Genomic DNA, 26,969 nt, shown 5'->3' with positions numbered 1-26,969 from the left:
GGAAAGGGTAATAAATTATTTCTTCAGGTTTTGAGGACAGTTCTGAGATCTTTTCTGGTGTCCATCAGTCCAGACTCATGAAAGTAGCCAGGGGGTTGTTCCATCTTTGGGCTCAGAAACTGGAACATAACTCAGGTCGAAATGTTATCTTTAGCCTGCCAGCGGTCCAGACCGTGTGACCATTGGTCAGGTCCTGGCTATGATCTTCCTCGGGGTTGTTGATTATCCTGGGGAAAGGCTGGTTTCTGAGGGTGTGTGTGTTTGTGTGTGTGTGTGTATGGATGTATGGAGAGAGAGAGGGGGAGAACAATTTGATTTCTAGAGCTAGGATTTAAAACTAAATTTAATCAATCATAAGGAGTCTAGGTTTCAATTCCTCCTCTTCTCCTTCAAGGCATTAAAGAATGATTAACATTTGTTTAGAAAGAGGAAAATTTAAAGTTAAAGCCAGTGTTTTTGAAACTTCTTTATTTTTAAGCAGCAACCACTTTTTTCCCAGACAGAAATTTCAATCTTGAAGCCTTTTGTATAAAACCAGTAAGAGCTGATTCCCTCTGGTGGGGTGAGGGCTTCTGGTCTCGTGCCAGAGAGTTCCCGGCGGTACTTCCAGCGCCTGCAGGACTCAGGAGCTCACCTTGCATGTCCCACCATGATCCTGTTATTTACCCAAAGTATATAAAATATGGACACTAAGGTTTTTATTGTTTTGTTATTTTAGAAATATCTCTTCCAATAAGCCCTGTAAAGGGAGTTGCCCAGACAAGTCATTTTCTTGACAGAGACTCACTACTAAGTAGCACATACTATACTTACAAGTTTGGGGGTTTTTTTGGTACGTACCCCTAGTGGGAACTGAACCCGGGACTCTCTGGTCCGCAGGCCGACGCTCCAACCGCTGAGCCAAACCGGCCAGGGTTATACTTACAAGTTTCTAACAACTAAAAAGTCAGTTAAAATAAAGAAGGAGGTTGGGATTTTGCTCCCTAGAACAGCCTCGGAGCTCTTCCTCTCGGCACCTGCCGGGTGACGCAGCCTTGCCGAGGCCACGGCCGGTCTCCGCACACGGTGTGCCTTCAGCTCTGCCTTAACCAGGCCCGGGCCGAAGGACGGCAGCCGCCAGCCGCTTGCTGGCTCGGAGCTTCTGGGGCTCCTTCCCTGGGTTCCCGTGCCTTCGGGTACATCACAGTATCTCAGGAACTGGACAGAAGCATTTCGTTTCGGGGACCTTCTCATAAAAGCAGAAATTCTTCCGAGGGAAAAAAAGAAGCTGATAGGAAGAAGAAAGACATATTCTTCAGTTGGAGCATAATTTCAAAAGGCTTTTGTGTCGTGTCTGAAGCACTTAAAAGTGGTTATGCTAACACACGGTGTACAGTATGCGGGAGTGGGAGGCAGTTTTTCACTGTGGAAGTGAGGATTGCTGTATTTGAATAAAATAAATGTTAACGAGAATTTTAAAAGGCAGTGCAACCGAACCGAGTGGCAAGCACCTTCGGAACACAGTCAGTGGAAAGGGAACAGTGGAAAGTCTCGGAGTTAACTGTTTGATTCTTAGCAATAGCTGACCATACAGGTCCCTGGAATTATACCCTCATTGTCACAGTCTGATGTATTCTTAAAGCTTCTGCAAATTAAGTAATAGCTCCCTGGCAAAATAACAGAGTAAGAATAATGGGTGTATTCTGCCATCTTAAAATCGGTAATAGTTGTGTGATCAGCTTCACGTTGAAATGTGCAGTAGTTCTGATTTGTTGCTCATACTTGCCTGCAATTAAAGGCAGCTTTCGGGAGGTTCGGACAGTAAGCGTCCATCCCGTGGCGTGGCTCATGCTAACTCACTTCGTTCTTGCCCTTACACAGCTGTCTTCTCACCACCTACCTGCTCCTGACCCCTCCCCTGCCGCCCCTGCTTACACCTGTAGGATGCCGGGACAGAGGGTGTAGATTTGAATCACAGCCCTGCCATTAAACAACTAGCTCCTCTAATTGTATTGGCATGCGGTCACATCTCTGTAACATGAGGAAAAACTACTTTGTGAATGAGAGAGGAAGTTGCCTTGAAAATAATGCTGTGCAGTATAAACACAGCATCATTGAATGTTTCACATGGCTGTTGTTGCCACTGTCGATTGTCCAGGCCCCCTGTGTGGGGACCTGGTCCCTGGGAAGGACCTTCTGCCCTTTCGAGGGTTCCTCCTCCATTGGGCGTCCTGGAACCAAAAAGGAAGCTGAAGCCCAGGGTCGAGCAGCACAGGCTGTGGCCAGAGGATGGAGAGCGGAGTCAAACCCACACATCTTCTCCTTCTCGAGAAGGGGGGATGATGGTGGGGCAGTATAACGAGGGGGAGGCATATGTATTAGTTTGGGGGCATGGGCTGATCTTTTCCCAGAATTGGGGTGCCACTCCTTTCCCTATGTGGTCCCTGTCAGATCTGTCAAGGCCCCTGAGGGCGTGTCGGTTAGCATGCTAAGGTATTCTAATAAGGGTGAGTGAGGTGCAGGGTATAATGAGGTTCAGGGTCTCCTGGAAGTCAGATTCAGGGCCATCCTGGTTCAGGCCAGCTCTCTTTGGTTTTGTAATTCGATCCCTCTTCCATCTTTTGTGTTTTTCCTGTAACTGAAATGGGAAGATAACTACACAAGGTTTCAACAGCCTGGGGCCCACAGCCCTGGTGACTGTTGTTACGCCACATGTCAGTGTGGGGCTTCATAGAAGCTCCCAGCAGGAATTCCTCCTGCTCAGTGTCTTAGTTATAATTTCACTTCGTGGGCTGAGCTACCTGGATGACCTGTCTGTCTGCTTCTCTCTGGATGGACCTTTACCAGAGCCACACTGTTGCACCCACTGCCCCGGACAACTTCTGGCTTTCTCTTCTCCACACAGCTTTTCCCATCTGGACGCCTGTTCACGCCTCTGCCCCCATCCAGATGAACTAGACCCATTTCAGTCTGTGTTGCCCTAAAGACTGTGATATCCTTCCTTGAATGCCTGCAGAAGCAATCGTTTGCCCTTGTGCTTATCATTTAATTTATCTTTCTAGTTAGCTTTTCCTAGAGTTAGCATTCCTCTGACTTCCTCATTAGATTATAACTCTTTTGAAGGAGGGGCTTTTTGATACCCATGGTCAAGCTAAGTAGCGTGCCTGATACATAGCAGGGAGTCAGTATAGGCTTTGACTGAGGCATTTCTTGCTGGGAATTAATAGCAAGATAGTGTCCAAAAGTATCCTATTAGTGTTGACTCACAGAGCTCGATCTCACTTTCAATGACTGCTGTGTGTCCTTTCCAAGTTGGAGTTAAACATTTGCAGAACGGTGTGCGCATTTGAATTATTTTTTTTCCTGTGAACCTGTAGCCCTGAGGGAAAAGCTATTTCATAATTACCCAAATATTCCAAACAGAAATAAAATGCAGTAATGAAATGACTCCCCCCCTTCCTCCCCCTTCCCCGCCTCTTCAGTCTTAGTAATTTCCCACCTGTAAAAGTGACTTTTAACCCCATCCACTCCCCAGTGCAGCACCTTTACTGAGAACTTACAGGATGGGCGCCGGGGATACGAAGTGGACAGGGCCCTGGCCTTGGGGGGTTTATAATCTGGCAGTGTGGCAGACATTAAGTAAAGAATTCCACCAATAATTGAAATATATTTGGAAAGTACTACAGAGAAAAGAGTGGTATGCAATGAGGGTAGAAATGAGTCTTTGGGCACAAAAGTAAGCTTCGCCGGGAAGTGACATTTAAGCAAGCAGTGGTAGAGTCGCATCTTTCAGGGTCAAGAAATACAACGGCAGGGGGGCACTTGGCTTGACACTCTTCAGTTTGGCTGGAAACTGTAATAAACCTCTGGGAAGATGTGTTTTAAACCTTGATGTAAACAGTTAAAACTTTTTTTTTCCTCTATGATATACCTAGCTTTAAGAAAATCTAAAAGAAAATTAAAGTAGGTTCCGTGTGGTTCCCGTGTTCTGTAGATCAGAGGAGTCTTCATAGGGGTGGGTGAGTGGATATATGATGTAGAGATAGAGAAATATACATTCCATGGGTCTGTAACTCAGTTCCAGGAAAAGCTACTGACAGTAAAATTAAGCAATTAAGTAGATTCATTAAGTAAATGTATTTTGGATTTGAGAGGAAAATCAGAATGGCAAACAAGCTAATTTAGCAATGAAGACCAAAGAGTAAAATGGCAACCAAGAAGAAAATCAATACTAAGGTCGGTCAAGGGAGAAAGAGGAGATTGAAAGTCAGGTTTCAAGGTGGACAAGGAAAGCATCATCGGCTAAAATTCTGAGATGTAAGTGTCTATCCTTCTTGATGAAGAAAATTATATTTTGATGTTTTAGACTTTTAAACTAGGCGACATGACAGAATTACTTATAAGAAGCATTTTAATCTTAGGAAAACTTGACATTTACAACATCCCGAAATATTTTCCAATCAAAAAGTAGTTCCGGGCTTCGGGAAGATACCATTTATGGACAGAAAGATGATTTACGGCTTGACGGGAAATACCATTGTAAGGGGGGATTGAACTGCTGATAGAGTGAACTAAGGTGAAAACCGTGTCGTCGTGATGTGAACATGGGAGCGAGTGCAGCGTATCTGGAGCCGCCTGCCGCAGGCCCCTGACTCCAGCAGGAGCACTCGGTGCTCCGTGACACCGTCCATGCAGCATGGCCTGCGGGGCCCAGACTCTCACCCCAGGCTGCACCTCAGTTCCTTCCTGCCTGGACCTCATCCCACAATTCAGGAATAACCATCATACACTTAGAGATATCTGGTCCCACCTGATTCCAGAGCCAGATACAGAGCCAACCAGATCGGACCCTGCCCTTGGTGGGAGAGGGAGATGGGGTGGGTGTCTCTGGAAGGGGTAGAATCAGTGCCAGGCCGTCCTGAGCAGATGCTCCGCCTCTTTCTCCGCAGCACCACTGCCCTACAAAGTATGCAGGCTTGAGGCGAGGGGCCATTTCTCTAGAGTCTTGGGCCTGTCTTAAGCATGGACAGAGCCTTGGGCATTGACATAAACATTTTTTAAAGCATTACAGCCACGGACATAAATGTAATCTAAATGCTTTACAAATTGGATAAAATTAATCCAGACACTTTGTCCAGTGGCAATGGTTTTCCCAGCTCTTACATTTTCCCTGCCATTATTGAGAATCTAAGGATCCCCCTGATTGGTCTTGAGCAGCTGTTTGCCCAGATCACTTATTTCAGTATAGAAAATATAAATACATATCACCATTTTGTCATTTGATATTTGCTAAGAAATTGTAGGCCAAGTAGTTTTCTTGTTACTGATACAAAACAATAAGGTAACACCAAACCAAAAAAATAAATCCCTTCATTTATTTAATAAATATCTTTAGCCTGATGCATATTGGTAGAATTACCCACACTAGGAAAATAATTTTTCATAGTGATTTTTAAACCTAGAACAGTCTGTGGAGAAATGGTATAAAATGTAAGAACTTATGAAGGAACAAAGCGGAAACCATCAACAAAACTCTTAGTACTTACTCTTTTTATTATTAATATGAGGTGGTAGAAAAGAAATTGTGTGGACATTTAAGACTGAAGAGAACTTGAGATTAGGAAGTTTAGATTGGTTTTATATCTTAGGTTGGTAATAATATGTTCAATAAATATAAACGCATGCATGTGGTACTCTTTTCTTCATGTAAGATATTGTCCAAGTTTTATGTAGGAGACTTATAAGGGTATTCAAGAAGGTGTCATGTCATAGGTGCCATGACACTGTGTACAAGGTAGGGATTGGATCAAGGAGTAGATGTAGGCATGAAAGGATGATATATAGTAACGTTTTTGCGTATCTTTTTGATGTTCTTGTTAATCCTCACTGGAGGATATTTTTTCCATTGATTTTTAGAAAGAGTGGGAGGGAGGGGGAGAGAGAAACATCAATGTGAGAGAGACACTTTGTTTGGTTGCCTCCCACATGCGTCCCATCTTGGGTGGGGGATAGAACCTGAGACCCTTCAGTGTACGGGCTGAGGCTGAACCACACCGACCAGGGTGTGTTTGTGTATCTTGATAAATACAAAATCATTAGCTCAGAGCTTCAAGAAAATTAGATGTACCTACTGTCTGTATCCATCAATAATAAAATAGTTCATGTTGGTTGGAATCCAGTCATTACATGGAAGTTACTGAGCATTTGCCTGTGCAGACCTATGTTAAGTGCTGAATCAAGCAATTGAAACATTAAATTCCTCAAGACACCCATACTGAAGAATATCATTATGACAAAAATTACCTAAAAATTGAAGACATGAAATCCATCTTTGTAAGCGACATGAGCTATAGAGTAAAAGTAACAAGTGAAGTCCTCATGAATTAGTAAGTTCTCCTTAACCTAGGTCTCTAGTAATAATATATTGAAAAGGAATCTTTTGAAAACAGAATTCATCAAGCAAGTACAAGACATCTGGGGTGGAAATAAAAAAAAAGGAAACTAATTAGAAGTCAGATTTTGAAATGGAAGGAATCCTAGAGACTGTGTCCATAGATGCTGGACTACCTACTACAAAGTCTATGCGTTTGTATATTCACTATATATGTGAATAAACATATAAGTAAATATATGTATATATATATATATATATATATATTCACAAAATCATCAATGAAAATTGTATCCTAAAAGATCATTTTTATGGGAAAACATAAATTAAAAAAAATATATAGCAACTCTCCCAGAATCAAAAACCCTTTCATGCCAACAACATCTTAAACTACTGCTAAAGGACATTATGAGTACCTAGGTCCTACCTCAAAATTTTACCTATCAAGCCATCATGCCTCCTTCTGTGGTGGTAGGACTTTGCAAAAAGAACACGCTGAGACTAGCTGTTTCTCTAGAGTATCTTCAAGTCAAAGAATTAAAAAGAAAAAACATCCTCGGTCTATTTTGCAGTTTTTTTTTCTATTTCTGCATGGATTATAATAATTTCGGAGTACCCCCATTTTCTTTTCTCTCATCTTTGTTTCTTTTCTGTCCCGGTGTCCCATCTTTTAAAGATGGGAATAGATGGTCAGATGGAGTTCAGAGATAAAAAATGTAAGTAGAAGGGTGAGAAAGGGAATAAAATTTGTAATTTCCATTCTTTTGACTTCTCCTCTCCCCTGGTTTAAATCCGCTCTAGCAGCATGGAGAACGCCTGGGGTATGCCGGGTGTTTTGGGAAATGGAGTTCACATTCCCCTGGCCGCCTGCTTGGAATGCGTGGAGCTCACGGCTTGGTGAGCCAGTCAGTGCATCTTGCTAGCAATATTTTGACAACTTCTCTTGAATTAGAAGCTCTCTTTTGATCTTTCTATTTTTGTCACCCATTGCCCCATCATCAACTTCCCTGGTGATGGTAAATATAAAGGAAGTGTTGAGAAATGTTATCAAGTTCTTATAAAATGTGGGTTTTTGTGTCTTATCAAAATTCTGAATTTTAAAGAAGGCAAGACCCCTTTAATTTACAGATTTGGAAATGGCCTAGCAATTTGTGCATGGCTTGGCAGGCAGAGGAATGGAATAAGATTTAGATTCTATTCCCTGGGTCCTTGGGTTTCAGTATATTCAGGGACCTAGTTGTGTCATTAGAAACAGTGGAGGTTCAGTGGCTCTTCCCCATTCCCAAGTAGGAGCAGTCCCTCGAGCACTAATTTTTTCACCTTCTACGTAAGCATGTCTGACATGCTAGCGGAGGGTTCTACAGGCACATTGAAATGAGCGGGCCAAGTAATGGCATAACTTTAAGACCGTAATTTTGGCATCAGAGAAGAACTGGCACTCAGGCCTCCAGGTTCATGGGGATTAGTTTCTCTCCATTATACCAAATTTTCTTCTGACCTTTCTTCACACCTGCATGTACAACCAAGAGCCTTTGTTTCAGGGCCGTCTGGTCTGCTCTAAATGATGCTTACTAACTTGAACCCCGCACACGGCACATGCCCTCTCTGGGCTCTGATACAGTCGTTAAATGACACTGGGTGGTCGTGTGGATATGAGCAGTTCCTTGAGGGGAGACTGTTCTTTTTCTCTGTCTATTTCTCAGATACAGTCTCAGGAGGTGGTCTCAAGGGATTCTCGAAGTACAACCATTTGTATTATTTATGTTGCACTGGAGATAAACGTCTTCCAAGTAGTTTGGAGGAGAGCACATTGTTAGGGCTGCAGTTGAGTTTGGCAACCCCAGCGACAGTCAGAGGCAGGTGGCAGGGGCGGAGGATGTGGGAGGTGGCAGATGAAATGTGAGCTGTGAATTTCGTGACCAGATATTTTGGACTGTTTTGGTTTCGTTTTTTTCATGTATTTTTGTAATATATATCTGTTATACAAAACCTCAAAATTCGAGAGTAACTTATTAATGTTAGGTTATTTGGGAAGTATTTTTGCATGAATATTTTATGTTGTTAAAGAAAAAAGAATGCATATTTGTATGTTTGCATTTTTAAATTCATTTCTTTAACTATAGTAAAATAAGAAAAAAGTTCTAAGAATCGCCTCTAAAATTGCTGAGACTATTAATCAATCATTGCACTAATGATGAGGTCTTTGTCCCAGAAGTTCATTAACATCACACAGATCTGGAAGAAGTCATCAGTTACCTAGACAGACCCATGTAGTCAGGTGAGGCAATTCGGACCGGGAGACAGTTAGCAAACCTGTGTCTCGTGACTCATTAATGACGGACTCCATCTAGCAGTCAGGGTTCTTGGCCTTCCGGTCCAGTGATCTTTTTTCAAAAGAACAAATGTGGACAGAGAATCTGTGTCCAAAACGTGGTAGGCATTGAATGATTTATGCAGTTAGGGTGAGAGCATCTTGCAACGTGCGACAGATCAGGGCTTTCGGATTCAGGCCCAAACTGAAGTTTGCTGCCTCTCAAGAGTGGCCTTGGGCAAACAGCCTCTCTGTTTGCATCTTTTCAAAAGGCAGATGATAAGAACTACTTGTGAGGGATATAGGGATATTGTGAAGATTTGTGTTTGTTTGTAGAGGACCAAATATAGTGCTTGGTGTATAGCAGAGTCTGGTCAATGTAGCTAGCTACTGTTAAAATTTATTATTTCTGCTGTGAACAGACAAAAATAAACTCTGAAAATAGTACATGCTTTGTTAGTAGGCACTCAGATAAATTGTGTAGAGCAGTGTCAAATGAATAAATGCTACCAAACAACCGATGTTGCTATTAGACAAGCCTTGCTCTCACTTGTGAGTTTGTATCCTATTTTATTTTTCTCAAACATGTATTTAGGCAAAAGCTAAACTGCCCTTGGTTATGAAGATCATATTGAAAGTTAAATTAGTATAACAGCTAGGACTAGAATTCATGCATTTATAGTTTATGAGAGACAGGCAGGAAAGGCAGTAAATTTGGGGTCAGTAAAAGCCGAGTTTGCACATGACTGAGATCTTCCAGTTGCTGGTTGCATGATCTTAAGCAAGTCACTTCATTTCTCAGCCTCAATTCCTTAGTCTGTAACATAAGGCCAGTCACACCTGCTTCTCAGATTTGCAGTAAGGATCCAATTACATGTTATAAAGTCTCTCCTGTTCCTGCAGGGCACTGTTAGTTACAACACTTACTTTCCTTCCTGCTGTACCAACCTTATGCTAATAAAAATGGGAGGAAACTTAAAGGACAAATCACTCTGCAAAAAGACAACTTAGAACCTTTACACATTCCTTGGGAGATACAAGGATATGTTCTTGTTAAGAATATGCAGTATTCCAAAATAGTAGAGACCCTTTACCTTTTCTGTGTGGCGGATGAGAAGCATTGGTAAGATAATTGGCCATGAGTTTTTCCTTCTGCATGTTTCAATACAATGTGAATGTATACTTAGCCCAAATGTCACATAGCATAATGTGAAGAAGAAAGGGCTTGCAGGAGCATGTGCAGAATTCAGAGTTCCGTGGCAAGAGGAGAGTAACTCTCTCTTCACATCAATGTTGACTACATTGTCTGCGGTTCTCATTCCCAATGTGTCGGGGATACTGTTTCCTATAATTCCCCACTGGTCAGGCAGAAACATGATTCAAAGCCAAAGACCTTACTGTTCTCAAGTATGATTGTTGTTAACTGCAAGATGCTGAAAACTTCCACATATTATTAGGCTGTAATACAATCCATGTAGTCTCCAAATCACCGAAAACAACCTGTCCTCCCCACACTCCGCACTGTCTGCGCTGATACCCACCCAGAAGATTGCATTAGTTCTGAACACAGCTTCACAGCAGCATGGCCTTTGTGGCCCGTGTCCAGAAGAGGGATGAGCAGGTGAGGAAAAGGTTCTAGAAGCCAACTCACATGAGAAAGGGTTAAAGGCATCAGGAAGAATTTCTTGAAAAAGATTGTAAGGGAGATATCAAGATGCTTCTGAGCATCTATGCTGAAAAGGATATATATGAAGCACAGAGAAATAGACAGTCTGTTGTAATGGCACTTGTCCTTAAAGAAATAGAGAAATGTTGTGTATCTACATATATACGTGAGCAAAATTGAATGATAAATGCAATACAGAAGTGTAAGTCACAAGCTTTCGGAATTCAGAGGAAGGAAAGGCTGTATCACCAGAAGAAATCAGAAAATATTTCAGTGAGGGGATAGTGTTTGGACTGTACACCAGAGAATGGGGAGAATTTGGGTAATCAGAGGTTTCTGAGAAAGTATTCCATGTGGAAGAGCAAATGTAGAGTTATGAAAGCAATATTGTGTTCCAGACATTGTTAAGTGCCCAGGCCGGTGTGGCTCAGGTGGTTGGGGCATTGTCTCATTGCTCATTGTCTCATTGTCTCGTACACCAGCAGGTGGTGGGTTCGTTCCCTGCGTATGGGAGGCAACCAATAGATGTTTCTCTCTCTCTCTCTCTCCCTCTCTCTCGATATATATGTATCCCTTCCTCTCTCGAATCAAATTTTAAAAAGATATTGTTAACTAAGAAGTAATATTAGTGAAGATCTTAATGTAAAAGCTTAAACCTAGTATACTTTCAATAGCTTTTCAAAAATAGATTTTTAAGGGCTTTTTTGTTATCTATAATCACATGCTACAATATACTTTATATAGAAGTCAGTCTAAAAATTAAAAAGTAGTGAAATACTTAACTTTTTCTGTATTCCAGACCCCTAAACAAAAACAGAAGAGAAAAAAAACCCATCTGATATCATCTAGGATCTGTTCAGTAATCTCCTCTAATAAAATGCTGCTTATGCCATGATAGCATAATAAAAATGAAATTTTGTCACAATTCAGGATGGTATGATATGAGAGATTGTCCTTGATATTTTAAAAAACTGTCATTTAGAAACATATGTATACTTGTTCTGAATTTTTCCTGAAGGCAGAAATAGGATCAGGGAGTGGTAAAAATGATGTAAACTCAACTTGACAGTTTCCCACAACTTAAAATCGTCTATTCATAGAAGAGATGACCCCATTAAAACAGGTTGCTTCATTGAAAGTACTCGGAGACTTGCTAATACTGTATCAGTATTGCTAGAGAATGCATTTCTGGCCCTGGCAGGTGTGGTTCAGTTGGCTGAGCATCTTCCCATGCACCAGAGGTTGCCGGTTTGATGCCCTGTCAGGACAGATGCCTGGGTTTTCGGCTCAATCCCCAGTAGGAGGCATGCATCTCATCGAAGTTTCTCTCTCCCTGTCCCCTCCTGTCTCTCTCTAAAAACAATTTCAAAAAAGAGAGACTGAATTTCTGAATCCAGTTATAAGTGAGACGCTGAGGATCTCTATGTGAGGGTACATCCAATCTGCAGACATCCAGAAAGCAGTGAGAAGACAGATCCATTTTCCTAAATTATAAATGGTTCATCCTTTTCAGAATTCAAGGGTGGAGTCAGATACCAGCATATTATTTTATGCAGAATTCAATCCAAACTTTTACTTTATTAAGTCAAGAACGCCATCTAATTTAAACCGTATTGTACACGTATTGTTAATTCTGCTGGGAAAAAAATGCGCCTTGTAAAAAATAAAAATAAATTCTATTCAAATATTTGACATTATTAAATATGTCAAACTGGCTTAGCTATGGCACTTTTATTAGTGTCATCAGATATTAAGTAAGACCAGAATGTTCTTGGATTCAGTTCCTGAAAGACATTTGATTAACTATTTTATATAAATATTTGCCAAATTAGAATGCTATTTTATATCTAATATTCATATGTCGTGCAGCTACATGTAACACTGTGTGAAGTTTAAGTCCATAAGTACTGTAAACATTCATGATAAATTAAGCTCTTTGCCTTGGTATTTTGGAACTTAAGCCAGACAGTTGAATTTTCTTGATCAACCAAAGCCATGTGGAGAAGCAGAAATATGTGCTTGTGAATCTAAGATCTCTCTTTTTGTTGTTTTCAGCTGCAGTATTGAAGTATGAGAACAACGTCATGAATATCAGGCAATTCAACTGTTCTCCTCATCCATACTGGCTTCCAAATTTCATGGATGTTTTCACTTGGTCTCTGCCATTTGTTGGGGAAAAAGGTGTGTTGTGGAATCCTGAAATGCTCTTAATGAAATGGTACAGGAAGGAGAGGAGATGGGGGTTATTTTACCATGAAACATTGGAGCCTAACGCAGTGATTTTCAACCTGGGTGCTGCAGGAAATTTTAAAACTGCACTACCTGACTATTTAGTCAGGTGCACTGACCTCTTTACCCTTAGATTGTCAAATAAAAAAAATGACAACAGGCAGCACCATAATAGCTTTCTAGTATGAACAAAACAAAATTATACCTAATTTTTTGTCAGATCAGCAAAAAATATATTTTTTGGTGTGCTACAGAATTTTAGTTATTCATTTATGTGTGCCCTGAGATGAAAAAGGTTGAAAGTCGCTGGCCTAACCAATAAAACTGACAAACTGCACAACGAGAGGTATGATTTGAAAGTGTTGATGAATATCTTATTAAAAGAATACAATGAATGAATTAACATTCCACAAAAGAAATAGGGACTTGGAAGAGAATTAACATAATCTCAGAATAATACAACTCAGAAATAACACAAATGTCATTTTAATTGGTTTCAAGTCATAATGACTACCTTTTTAATCTCTCTATATTATAATGTAAAGGTACTATTTTATTTTATAACTGCTCATCAAATTAAAAGGTTATGATAACAATGCTTTTTTCACATTTCTGATAGTAAGAGTAATAATTGTATAATAATGATTGATGACTACAATATTTTGAAGAACTACATGTACAAGAACAAAAAGTAGTTTAGTAAAAATAGTGGCCATTAGTGTGTTACAGGGTGAGACATATTTACATTTAAAAAGTTGTCTATTAACTTGCCCCAGTTTTCCAGAAGAATTAGCTTTCTTTCCTTCCTTCCTTCCTAAATATAAAAACAAAACAAAGGTTCCTCCCTCCCTCCCTCCCTCCCTCCCTCCCTCCCTCCCTCTCTCTCTCCCTCCCTTCCTTCCTTCCTGCCTTCTGTCCTTCCCCCTTTGTTTTGTTTTTATATTTAGACCTAAACCTCAGCAAAAATGTTGATGCAGGGCCGCAGCTCCTGAGTCTGAGTGTTAGGCTCAGCGACCCTGGCGGGGCTGGGCTGGCTCCTTCTCCATGCCCGTCTCACTCATCACAGGAGAAGCTGACCAGCACTGTAATCAAGATACGAGTTTGCACACGTTTCAGAAACACTACACATATTTCTGAAATATTTGTTTATTTACAATAATTAATTTATGCAATATTTAGTTTCCTACTGTATTGTTTTTCTTTAAATGCCCTAAAATGAGTAGGAAGTTATGAATTTGTCAGCAAAGAAGTCTTTATTTTATATACCAGAATAAATCTAAAGTGAATTTTAATAGTCCCTGGTAAACGTTCCCAGTTCTAGTCCATGTCACCACCCTCTTGCTCTGGTCAGGTCACAGACCTCGGTGTCCTCTGTTGTGCTCTCTGGAGACAGAAGCAATGCAGCTCCGACCGCCGCTGGGCAGCCTTCGCACACCCTCCACTTGAGTCGTTTCCGTTAATTATTCAGATTTTGAACACCTATGATCAAAGAACATTAATGTAATTGTATACATAATCACTTTTGATAATTAAAATGAAGCTCTGGACTAATGTTTTCCTACTGAAAGTTTACTCTTTATCGTATATTTTCAAATCTAGAACATTGATTTTAAAAAGTAACTCTTGAAGAAATAGTGGACAAGCTTCTTTTCACATTCATGATAGACCCTAGCCTAATTTTTTTAAATGTTAGCTGTAAATAGAATGCACATTAGTGTAAAAATGATGCAATGTTAATTTTCTGTGTATAACACTTTTGTGTATTCTGTTTACTAAACTACGTTTCTTATTAAATTTACCTAACCTTTATTTTTTTAAGATAATAAAATATAACAATATCTACATTTAAATGTTCAGTTTATTAATCAATCAACAGATTTTATTAAATGCAAAGCACATGCCTATCGCTGTGCCGGGTCTCTGGAGAATTAAAAATAGGTATAAAGCGATCCAACATTTACCTAGTCCCTGCGGAGCAGAAGTTTGTAATCTGTTCTCAATCTAGATCTCATTATACAAATAAAAATTCAAAAGTAACATCCTTCATAGATTTATAGTATATTCATTTTCTCTTTCATAGATTTATAGTATATTCACATCCATATATTTGATTTGTCTATTGTCTCCTGACCTATAGCTAGTAAACCTTACCATTGGATTTTGTAGGCACAATCTAATAATTTTATAAACATAGTCTATATAAAATTATAAAGCCTCTTATTTTTTGTGACCTGGATTTTATAGAAACTACTTTGTAGGAGATTCTGTCTACAAACTAGGTAAGAAATGTTATTGCTAAGCTTGCTCATTAAAAATGCCTGAGAAATAACTAAGGTTATGATAGAAAATCTGGACTTCTTTTTTATTGTTGTTGTTGTTTCTCTTTAGTGACTGAGATGCTGGTAAATGTCCTCAACATCTGCTCAGACGATGAACTAGGGTCAGAAGAAGATGGATTTGATGGTAAGAGGCTTGAGCCTTTGTGCTCATGCTATTCGCCAGATGAATTCCGTAATATCTCATTGCTAACCCTAAGAATGAATGTCTAAGATATGGATTTTTTTCAATCATAATATACTATTGAGAATGAAAGATTATAATTTTTATTTGCTTTGAAAACATAAGAAATGAAAACCTTAAGAGAATTTTTCCATTAACCTGAAAACATTGTTGAAGTAGTGAACTGTTTTAAGAACCATCTTTCAGTATCTCACATTACTAAGTAACTTCTTTTTGTCTCCTTGATTAAAAAAAAAAAAATTCAGTCCTTTATTTCCTAGCAGATGTTACCATTTACTGGTAATTTTTATCTATTTATTTTTATCCTCACCCGAGGCATTTTTGCAATTATCTTCAGATGGAGCGGGAGGGAGAGAGGGAGGAAGAGAGAGAAACATCCATGTGAGAGGGACACATCGACTGGTTGCCACCCATACGACCCCAACCAGGGCCAGGGACGAAAGGCAACCAATGTATGTGCCCTTAATGGGAACTGAACCCAGGACTCCCTGGTCTGCAGACCAATGCTCTAACCACTGAGAAAACTGGCCAGGGCTACTGGGTAACTTTTAAAAGTGCCCTTTAAGCCCTGGCTGGTTTCGCTCAGCGGTTAGAGCATCGGCCCGCAGACCAGAGAGGCCCGGGTTCAGTTCCCACTAAAGGAACGTGCCTCGGTTGTGGTTTGTCCCCGGCCCGAGGATAAAAAAAAAAAAAAGAAAGTAAATAAAAGTGCCCTTTAAATGAGATTGATCCTGTCAGTTATTCAGATTTTAATGTCTATGATAAAAGAAGATATTTACATATTACTATATTGATATTTATGTGAATCTCAATATTTTTATATGTGTAAGAAGTAATGAATAAGCTGTTAGGTTTTTAAAATTATTGTTTTTTAGGATGCTATTTGTGTTCAGCTACCCTCAAAAAGCATGCTTTCTCTGTAAAAGACAAAGATTGAGGAGGTTAGAGATGGAGAGAAAAATTACTCTGCTCCTTAGAAAGGCACCCCAGAATGAATGAAAAATAACAAAAAAGTAGTTAGAAGAGGAAAGTGCAAGAGCACCCTTGACTTCCAGAAGCGTGTCCTAAGAACCATACCACTTAGTGTGGGGCGTTCAGGGTTCCAGGACTCCTGCGACCTGATGAAATTGCAGTCTGGTTAGAGAGAAAGGTAAGTAAACAGATAATATCGATACAGTTACACAAATTATGAAACAAAGGGTGAAAGTGGCAAGGGAAACAGATATTATGGCAAGTTTAAATTGATAAACTCTTTACCTTTAAAAACTGTGCTTAGGTAAAATAAAGAGAGAAAGTGACCCCTTCTGAAAGTTATATCTGAACAGTGTGATTTAATGTTCTTTTGAGTTTAATACAAGTCACATCTATAAATGCAGAATACCTAATGCTGCAGGCAAAAAGTAAAAAAGAAGTGTTGACTCATTCATATAAAATGAGTCTATATACGTAGGTAAATTTAAAACATACAATTATCCCTACCATCTCATAGTTTTTCTCCTTCTGTAACTTCTCTTTGTCTTCATTACTTGAAGACATCCATATGCTATTCTCTAGTCGTATATCACATTGCAAGGGGATGTACAATATAAGGAAGGAGAGGAAAAATATATATATATACACACAGAGAGAGAGACTTTTACTAGGTTAGAATTATCTAAAGAATAATTGTAAAAATTTAAGTGAATCTATGTATATATTTTGAAATATTAAGGAAACTAGTAGCTGTTTTGTACTTTATCTAGATTCTAGATGTTTCATATGTTAGCCACAGTTTGCTACTGTTAACTCTTCCAGGGATACTGATATCATTTAACAGATGATATTTTCATGATGGCAGAAATATTTTTGCTAAAGGAAAGATACTAACCTGGTGAAATTTAAATCTTAAAAGTCAACAAACACTTTTTAATAGATGCCTTTCACTTTATTTCTTTTATTTTTCAAAAGAAAGATTAACATTAATACAGTAATACTCCTCTGTTAACAAATTTCTGTCATAGTCAAATTTGTTGGCCAATAATTTTAATATAGACATATAATTAAAATGTAACATATAGTATAGAATGCCTAGGTTTGTAATTATACATAATCCATTTGCTCAGTAACTACATATTGAGCACCTACTATGTGCCAGGTATTGTAGCCAAAAATGCCTGCACATTTTAACAGTACAGGTGGGCATCCCTACACAGTTAAATATGATCAAGACTCAGTGTTTACTTCATTTAAAGTGAGTTATTATAACCCACCCTCCCAGTCACTTACATGAAATAATATATTTTATGACTTTTTAAAATAATTAGTTCCAATCAGTGTGCTCTGCTTGTCCTCACTTGCCTGTTAATTTCCATTAGGGACCTGGAGAACATTATGCTAAGTGAAATAAGCCAGTCAGAGAAAGACAAATATCACATGATCTCACTTATTTGTAGAATATAATGAACAGAATAAGCTGATGAACAGAATTGATCCAGAGACATGGAAGTAGGGAACAGTGACAAACCTCAGAGGGAAAGGGATTTGTAAGGGGGGGGGGGGGGCAGGAAGAGATAAACCAAAGAACTTATATGCATGTATGCATAACCAGTGGACACAGACAATTGTACCCTGAAGGCCTTGGTGAAGAGGGGGAGGGGGAGGGGGTCGCAGGGAGGAGAGTGTCAATGGGAAAAGGAGGGACATCTGTCTGTAATACTTTCAACAATAAAGATAATTTAAAAAAAAAAAAAAGTAAATGCCCATATCAGGGCATTTTGAAGAATATGTTCTTTCTAAGCAGACCACTGAAAGCTCATTCGGCCACATTCAAATCTGTGTCTGTCCTGCAGGGAAATACCTGTGGCCTCTAAACATGATATTTCAGCTCAGCTCTCATAAATAGGCCCTCTTGGGAATAAATAAGGCAAATGTGAGTATTAACTAAAAGTATGTTTAATTTAGGATATTATACATTTCAGAGTAAACCACCAACAGTGTTCTTAGCATGTTATTTGACATGATACAAAAACTATGGGCTTCTTTAAAAGGGCTTAAAGAACAACTTGTAAAGCTTCCCAGGACTCTGACTCTCTTTGGAACTGCAGTTTCTTGTAGTTTCTTTTCTTCCTTCCTTTTTTGGGTAATATTGTTCTCAACCTCAGGGTGGTTTGCAGGCTGCAGTCTGTCTCTCTGGGGACAGGCTCTGTGTTCTGCCTGTCGGGCTCCTGGGCTTATTGGCTGCAGAGGTGAAAACAGAAATCAAAGACATCAGTGGGCTTAATTAAACCTCTTCCTTAAATTGCTTTTAGGCTAAGGGTGAGTGGGTGGGGGATCTCTTCATGAGTCATTTGTGTGGGCCTCCTCAATCTTTTGCTCCATATCCAGTGTTAACTGAAAAGTCAAAGATAGTGAGGTGCCTTTAGAATCGAAGACTGTCTTTTTGTCTTATCAGGTTGAATTCTTAGTGTCTATAAATCTAGAGAAAATAGAGGTTCTTCTCATATTCTTGAGGAATTGTTACCAGACATCCCCCTGAATCAAAGGGGGGGGGGGGTAGGTTGTCCCCTCCTTGGCTCTTGTCAGTCTTGTGAATTTAGATGAGTGACAGACAGCAGTTTTGAAGCAAAGCAAGCGAATTTATTCAGAATACACTTGGCATAAAGCACAAGCAGACAACTCAGCTAGTCTGAGCACATACCTGGTGGGTGTTCAAGGAGTTTTATACCCTTCTTCTTATAGGTTTCAAAGCTTTTCTGCCAGATGTCTTGGGTAGCTGGCTGATTTTCAGAGTTCTCTTCTACATTGTTGTGACTTATCTCAGAATGTTTGTACATAATTATCTGGTCATCTTGTTGGGTAAGTCCTAAGATGATGACTGACTTCTTTGTTTAGTGGGTGAGATTCAGCTCACCCTTCTTTCCCCCTTCTTCAAGACAGCTATGTTTCCTGTCTAACATCCCCCCGGTGATACTTATCCTTGGGTTTAGCTGGCACAAATGGTAGTAATTGGGTCTTTGTTCTCTAGTTTCCCAGGGCAGGGTCATTTAAGTACGAATTCTCTGGTTAGGGAGGAGAGGTATAAACCATTTGCTCTCAAGTGTCCTCGGTTGGCGAAGATAAGATTTTGGATTCACAGGCTGACTGCAAGCTGCCCAAACTGTTTGGCCTTGTTTAATTTTCAAATTTATAATTGCTGTCATTCGTGTGTGTGTGTGTGTGTGTATGTGTGTGTGTGTGTGTATTCTTACTATCTCTAATCCTCAAAGCAACCTGTTGATATGGATACTATGATCACCCCTATTTTACATCTGAAGTGATTAAGCCACGGTGAGGTGCAGTTACAGCCCAAGGTCACACAGCCAGTGAAGTAAGGGCCTGGATCCAAGGGAAAGCGTACCTGGCTCTCAGACCCTTGACCTCTGTCACCTGATTACCGTGCTCGAAATGTTTTCTTTGAAACAGTGCGATGCCTTTTTAAAAACGAAAAAAACAACACTCATAACTAAATGTAATATATTTTAGTTTTTTCTGCTAATACCCTATAAAATAAAGAAATAGATTTTTTGCACTATTATTTGGCCATGAAATTTTAATACACTGCCAGTAAAACAGTTTTATTCTGTTCCTAAAGCCATAGTTTACTCTGAGAAGTTATGTTTCATGGTGTTAAAAATGTTAGCGTAGCTGAGCAGACAAAAGGCCTGTGGCTCACCTAGGCGTCTGCTGCAGAGAAATCTGGTCGTGCATCTCTCCTGCCCAGCTTCTGCCTTACACAGTAAAGGAGTTTGATAGCCTGTCTACAAAAAGTTGCTGTTTTCTATTGGTCTGTGGTTCTTTTATGTTGCAAATAAAATACAAAACCTCTATTATCTTGTAAAGTTTTGAAGCAGTTTTAATGCCAATGCTTGTCTTCTGAGGATCTAATTTATATGTATTGGGGTCTTTGTTTCCGGTTTCCGTTTCTGATTTTGGATGATAATATGATAGTCTGGTTTCAATTTGAGGTTGGTATTCGCCAGAACGTTTAGAGAAGAAAGAAATCCAAGGGCATATATCTCCTTCGGTAGTAGATTCTCATTAATGAAGAGAACTCGTTTCAGACCAATAATTAGTAAGTGGTTCCAAAGTCAGGGGCGGGGGGAGGGGGGGAGGGGCACTGACAGAAGGAGCCCTTCCTCACCAGGGATTATAAGAAGGAGGTCTGAGGACTAGGAAGCCTCAGCAACATAATGACAGTTTCAGGAGCTAGAAATATTTATTTATTTAGAACTTTCTTTTAGGTCCTAAAATCTTAGTCTCTGAGATCACTTTTATAGGTATATACAAGTTATGTTTGAGACTATGATATGTGATGAGTCTGGCTAAAGGCTTGTTGGAGGTGAAACTGAAATCCTTGAGAATAAGAAAGAAAAAAAAATAATAAGACAAATACATTTCCAGCCAAATATAGTTTCAGGCAGTACTGGAAAGACTAGTATTAAATTAGAATTTATGTCTCTGCTTTCATCTGAAGAGCAAACCACATGGTGGAACTCTTATCCTTTATCCACATTTTCCTGATGTTAACCACAGGCAAGTCACTGAATATGGGATCAGAGCAGTTTTTCGCACGCCTTTAAGAAACCATCAGAATTGTATACAAGAAAATTATCTCCCATCATCTGCTTTGCATTATTAGATAATTCTTTGTATCTCATATCACGGGTTCTGGAGTGTTTACCCACTTCTTTCTGTCTAGCTTTAAAAAGTTATGCAGAAATTTTAAAGGTAAATTGGGAATCAGTGGGATCTCATTGGTTCTTGAGCAATCCTCCATAGAGAGGATTTGGTTACTCATTTTCTATTGTGATAACAATAGAACTTGGGATATCATCTTCCCCACTGAGTGCTGGTGGTGGAGTCCTTACACTATCTCAAGAAAAAGAATTTTCTGAGACTTGCATGGGATGATGAGTGATTTTTATTTGCGTGGAATTACATCTCTGTGTTCCTAAAGTCCCATTTCCCTTCCTCTGGTCCTGGAAAAGGTAAACTGGGGATTCGGTAGAGCTAGAAGCAGAGCCAGTGCCCACAGTTTCTGTTCATGTTGCAGCTGGGTCCAGCTCAGTGTCGGGCTAGTTACAGTCTGTTATACTGTCCCTCATATGGGGGGGGGGGGGTTTACATGGCTGTGGGCCTCATGGGCAAATACAGGGGAGCAGGAGCATGAGAACCCCACAAGCCAGAAGTCAACCAAGAAAGACCAGGAGAGAGAACTTCTTTGTTTAGGGAATTAAATATCTCAAACCTTCATGCGCTTGCAGTAGCCACACCTATTCTGGCCAATGTCCTGTTCCTAGGTGTGACTGACAGGCATGCACCTTCCCTGTGTCACCCTAACTTTACTGGGCATGTGTTCATCTTCCCCTCTGACCGGGCCCTTCCCCCAGTGATTTCTGGGGAATAGACCGGGGGCTCCCTGGGGAGTGTAAAGTTTTAGCTTCCCGGTGAAGCTGCACAAATGGCATGCCTATAATATTTGGCCTTCCCTTTGCTCCTTTTCTGTTGTTAATAACTAGGTTCATTACAGTGAAAGCACTATAAAACTGTATTCATTTGCCATGTTCCATGTTCGAGATGGATTTTGTCTTAAAACCTGTCCCTGCTCTATGCACCTGGCAGCCACATGCTTAGAGCCATTAGCTGAGCGCTTCTCGGGGACACCATTACTGTCCTTTCTGAGTGACTGTTTCAGCATTCTGTATTTCAGGTTCCCAGTCTGACAAGAAAAAAAGAAAAATGTCTGTCCTATAATAATCGACAGTTGGGGATAAAATAGCAAGTTTTAATATAAAAAAATAGAAGCCTATAGACATACCCAACAGAAGAGCCGCGAGGAGCACCGTGGCGGTTCGATGCTCGTTCTGCCAACACTGAAGGATGAGCCACAGCTGGTTAGCAGAGGATAACAAAATAAGAGCAGTGTTTGAGAAAAAGCAAATACATTTTTCTGAGCTTAGAAAAATGCTTGGAAAATGAACTGAGCATAAGTGGGATATAATTTGGGAACTTAATAAGTGTCTGAAACGTTGAGGTGATTGGGTCTGAACAACGATAGTGTTAAGAATAAAATGGAAAGGGAGGCATTTGAAAGAGCTGTCCAAGGACTGAAGAACCGCAGCATCAGTGAGGCCGAGAAAACAAAAGTGGATCTGGATGATTCCACCTAGGTGCCCCAGAGGATGAGCACATTTATGGAAAAATGCATCAGTTTCAGGAAAAAGATGAATGCAGCCACAGACATGAGTTTGAGTGAAAGTGACACATGTAATTCGGGAAAGGTCCAGGCTGGATTTGGAAATGGAGTCCTGGAAATTGGGAACAAAATCTAGGCTTGTGACAGAGGCTTGGAATTAAAAGCTGCAATTGAATCTATTAAGAATGAAACGGGCCTCCAAAGTTGGTGATGTGGAAGGAAATATCAAAGAATTGAGGTCTGCCCTGGCCGGTTTGGCTCAGCGGTTAGAGCGTCGGCCTGCGGTCCAGAGAGACCCAGGTTCGGCTCCCGCAAAGGGCACGTACCTCGGTTGCAGTTTGTCCCCGGCCCTGGTTGGTTGTGCGGGTGGCAACCACTCGATGTGTCCCTTTCACGTCGATGTTTCTCTCTCTCTCTCTCTCCCTCCCACTCTGTCTGAACAAAATATGGAAAAATGTCCTCGGGTAAGGATAAAAAAAAAAAAATTGAGGACTGATTCTAAGGTTAACCCTTCTGATGGAACTGAACAAGAAAGATGAACAAGTGAAGGAGAAAGGAGAGGTCAGGGAGAGAGCACAGGAACTGGGGTTGGTGTAGCCAGTTCAGGCATCTGCTATTTAACATGTATGCACCCAATGCAGAAACATACTTTGAGATGTAAGTCTGGCCAGACAATAAAATATTCGAATATAACCTTGGTTGCCAAGTATCAGATTGTTTAAAAGAGGCAAGTAGCAATATTTATTTTATTTTTATAATAGCTAAAAAAGAACATTGAAAAAAGGCAAAAAAAAGAAAAAACAAATTTAGGTTATTTCAATTTTAATATTGTAGTATATTTCTATTTTACTTTATGTATTACATTGTTGTTCCTATATAAAAATTCTTATTCATAGAATATCTTTTCAGTGTATTCAGTGGCAAACATGAGGTCTCTGCCTTCACTGAGCTGAAGAATCTAGTGCAATAAGAAACCAATTTTATTTTATTTATTTATTTACTTATTATTTTTTTAAATATGTTTTTATTGATTTCTGGGAGCGAGAGATAGAAACATCGATGTGAGAGAGAGAAACATTGATTGGCTGCCTCCTGCACGCCTCCTACTGGGGATTGAGCCCACAATCCAGACATGTGCCCTGACCCAGAATTGAACCGGGACCTCTCAGTCCATGGGGTGACTTTCAGTCCACTGAGCCACACTGACCGGGCAAGAAACCAATTTTAAATATGCTAGTCTTACAGAGGATTTGGAAGGTTGGGGAAGGGGCATGAATTGAGATGAAATCTTTGACAACTAAAGGAGACAGAGAGGACATCATTTTTGTCCTCTCCAGCTAAGACAAGGAAAAGGAAAACAGGTTGTGTGTTACTGCTGTAGGAGTATGGCCATGTGAGAAATCCCTGTAATTGTTCCAGGAAGTTATATGCGAAGATGGATATCACTTTACCAGTTTTAAGTTCTTTTATCTTTTTACAATAACTGGTTTTTATGCTATAATTGAAGAAAGGGAAAGCAGGACATTTATACAAAGAAAGATTATTCAATATTTTGTCAAAGGCTTTGTAATTTCTTCTCAGGCTTTTTGTTGTTAATTAACTTCCAGTTTATTGTTGGTTTTTTTCAATTAATATTTTAGTGTGTAATTTAGAAGCTAAGTCATTTTTGTTACTGTTAATGTATCATTTGTACTTTATGATCCAGGTTAACTGCTTTTTTCATCATGGTTATGACATAAAAAGAAAACAAATTTGGTTATCCATTGTATCATGAACACTGAAACATGTCTAGAAAATACATGGTCAGCCCTGGCCGGTTTGGCTCAGCGGTTAGAGCATTGGCCTGCGGTCCAGAGAGACCCAGGTTCAATTCCCGCTAAGGGCATGTACCTCGGTTGCAGTTTGTCCCCGGCCCTGGTTGGTCGTGCGGGTGGCAGCCACTCGATGTGTCCCTTTCACGTCGATGTTTCTCTCTCTCTCTCTCTCTCTTCCTCTCTCTCCCTCCTACTCTATCTGTGCAAAAAAAGATGGAAAAATGTCCTCGGGTGAGGATAAAAAAAAAGAAAATACATGGTCATTTAGTACGTAGTAGGGTTTACATTCCCATCGTATTTATGGCTATCAATGTTTGGCGTCCTTGGCAAACAAAAAAGATGCCTGGTCTTTGCCACCATATTGTAATCAGTATCATCAAGTCTGGCTTATCATACTTCATTACAGTAATTCAAAGTTGCTAATTAAAATGCTATAGTAACACCGGCATTAAAAGTACTACTTTCTCTTACTACTATGATTTTGCACAAATGGGTTTCCTTATACTAGACATAATTTTCACATTGCATGGAGGTACAGACTTTGCAGAACAAACTGGAAGTTAAAAACCAGCCCATTCATTATAGCTAATTGTTTGGATAATGGGATAACGTTCACTATTGGCTAGAATATTATGCTCACAGTAAAATAATACCCTAGAAAATACTTCAGATTTATACTTTATTTCCTGGCACATGCATTATGCACATGTACAATGTTTTTCCACAGCTTTAAAAATCATTATTTGTAGCAGTTGAGCTTTCTTTCAATTAATGGAGGCATTGGCCAACTTACACTAAACATTAGCTATCGCATAGCCAAGCATACACTTCAGTTAAATGTATTTATGAAATTTGAGAAGGAAATCTGTTACATAATAAGGGGAATAAGCATGCACTCTATAAACTTGACTGTATTCTGGGATTGAGGTAGAGAGCTTTTTCCTTTAACAAAGGCAAAGATGTTGTGGATATGTGTGTCTCTGTACCTTAGAAAAACTCACCAGCAAGGTTGCGGTTACTGTGGAAGAGGCTTTTCCTCACTGAGAGCACCGCAGTAGGTAACATCAGCTCACTGCAAGTTGATGGCATAAGAAAACGAGATATATTTTTCTTGTGTTTTTGGCAGAGTTTTCATGGTTCTTTTTGGTTTTGTTTTTTTAACCTCATCCGAGGACATTTTTACATTTATTTTCAGGTAGAATCAGAGGAAGAGAGAGAGAGAAACATCGATGTGAGAAAGACACATCGACTGGCTGCCACCCACACAACCCCAACCGGGGCCAGTCCAGGGACAAACTGCAACTGAGGTACGTGCCCTTAGCGGGAACCGAACCCGGGACTCTCTGGTCCGCGGGCCCACGCTCTAACCACGGAGCCAAACCGACCAGGGCTCATGGTTCTTTTTATACTAACACACTTTATAGGTCCAAGTTCTCAACCTGGAAATTTGGCTTATATGAGAATAATTAACAATTGAAGAACTTTAGACAGATGTATTGTGATGAGTCCACAGTTAGTAAAGTGTCCTCTTTAGAGGAATTGTTTGATCTCTGATGGCAGGTTTAAAGGCTATATGAAAACGTTTCATAAATAGTCAGAAAAATCTAAATGTTAAAAATATTTTTTAGCCCTGGCCAGTTTGTCTCAGCGGTTAGAGTGTCGGCCTGCAGACCAAAGAGTCTCGGGTTCGATTCCAGTCAAGGGCACATATCTTAGTTGCGGTTCAGTCCCCGACCACAGTTGGGGTCATGCGGGAGGCAGCCAATCAGTGTGTCTCTCTTGCATCAATGTTTGTCTCTCTTTCTCTCTTTCTCCTTCCCACTCTATCTGAAGATGGGTGGAAAGGTGTCCTCGGGTGAGGATAAAAAATATATATTTTTTTTAGCCCTAACCAGTTTGGCTCAGCAGTTAGAGCATCAGCCTTCAGACTGAAGGGCTTGGGTTCGATTCCTATTCAAAGGCATATACCTGGGTTGCAGGTTCGATCTTTGACCCAGGCGGGGTTGTACCAGAAGCAACTAGTTGATGTGTTTCTCTCACATTGATGTTTCTCTCTCTCTCTCCCTCCCTCCCTTCCACTCTATCTGAAAAAGTCAGTGGAAAAATATCCTCAGATGAGGATTAAGGATTTATATATTCATATTTATGATGTAGTTTATTTTCACTCTTTTAAAAGTATTTTATTCTGTTGCCATTACTCTTAGTTCATGAGACTCTCTAAAACATTTCTTCCAGTTTTTCTCAGAACTCGATAGAAATGGAATCTGTTTGGTCAGCCCATCTTTTGGGGGTGGTCCATTTTTTTCTTGAAGCAAAACCAGCACTGTTCTGGCTGCTAGCATTCTCCCCTAGTGGATTTGCCAGCTTGGGGGGTGGGGGGCAGCCTATGGCCTGGTTGGCACAAAACACAAATGAGGCCCATGTTAGGCAGCTTGATAGTAATGAAGATCACTCAATCAGTCTTTTGATTTACAATAAGAAATGTAACTGTTAGAAGAAGTGGAATATTCTTTTCTGCACAGTGTTTTCTTGTTCTGAATAACAGCAAACATTTCTGAGTACTTACCGTGTACCACGCTCCGCGCGAAGTTCTCTGGCAGGTAGCGCAGTGCCTGGCACGCGTGTTTCTTGAATGTTGAGAATGAATGAACACAGTACTTATTTCATTCCTCCACCGATGTGTGACGTCAGCCAGCCAGCCTGACAGCGTAATGCCGCCTGGCTCTGACCACTGCCTTCCAGCGGGCGACCTCTCTGTTGTTTAGACTCTTCCTAAGTGATGTTCAAGTCTCCTGACTGGGAACCATTCTGCCTCTTCAGGTGGCCTGTGCACTGATCATTGGCCA

The 26,969-nt window shown here is 40.1% G+C and overlaps 1 protein-coding gene across 2 annotated transcripts in view; it reads left to right on the top strand.

Moving 5' to 3' along the window:
• Positions 1–26,969, top strand: part of PPP3CA (protein phosphatase 3 catalytic subunit alpha) — a 315,724-nt gene that overhangs the window by 263,159 nt on the left and 25,596 nt on the right. For both annotated transcript variants that reach the window (XM_036269387.1, XM_036269396.1), the window contains exons 9-10: positions 12,403–12,528; positions 14,965–15,039. In XM_036269387.1, coding sequence (XP_036125280.1) covers positions 12,403–12,528; positions 14,965–15,039 — 201 coding nt within the window. The remainder of the gene's footprint in view (positions 1–12,402; positions 12,529–14,964; positions 15,040–26,969) is intronic.

Source organism: Molossus molossus, unplaced genomic scaffold, assembly GCF_014108415.1.
Source record: "Molossus molossus isolate mMolMol1 unplaced genomic scaffold, mMolMol1.p scaffold_m16_p_1, whole genome shotgun sequence".
In the NCBI taxonomy this organism is placed as follows: domain Eukaryota; kingdom Metazoa; phylum Chordata; class Mammalia; order Chiroptera; family Molossidae; genus Molossus; species Molossus molossus.
Note: the sequence above shows the minus strand (reverse complement) of the source record. Positions and strands in the feature narration are given on the sequence as shown.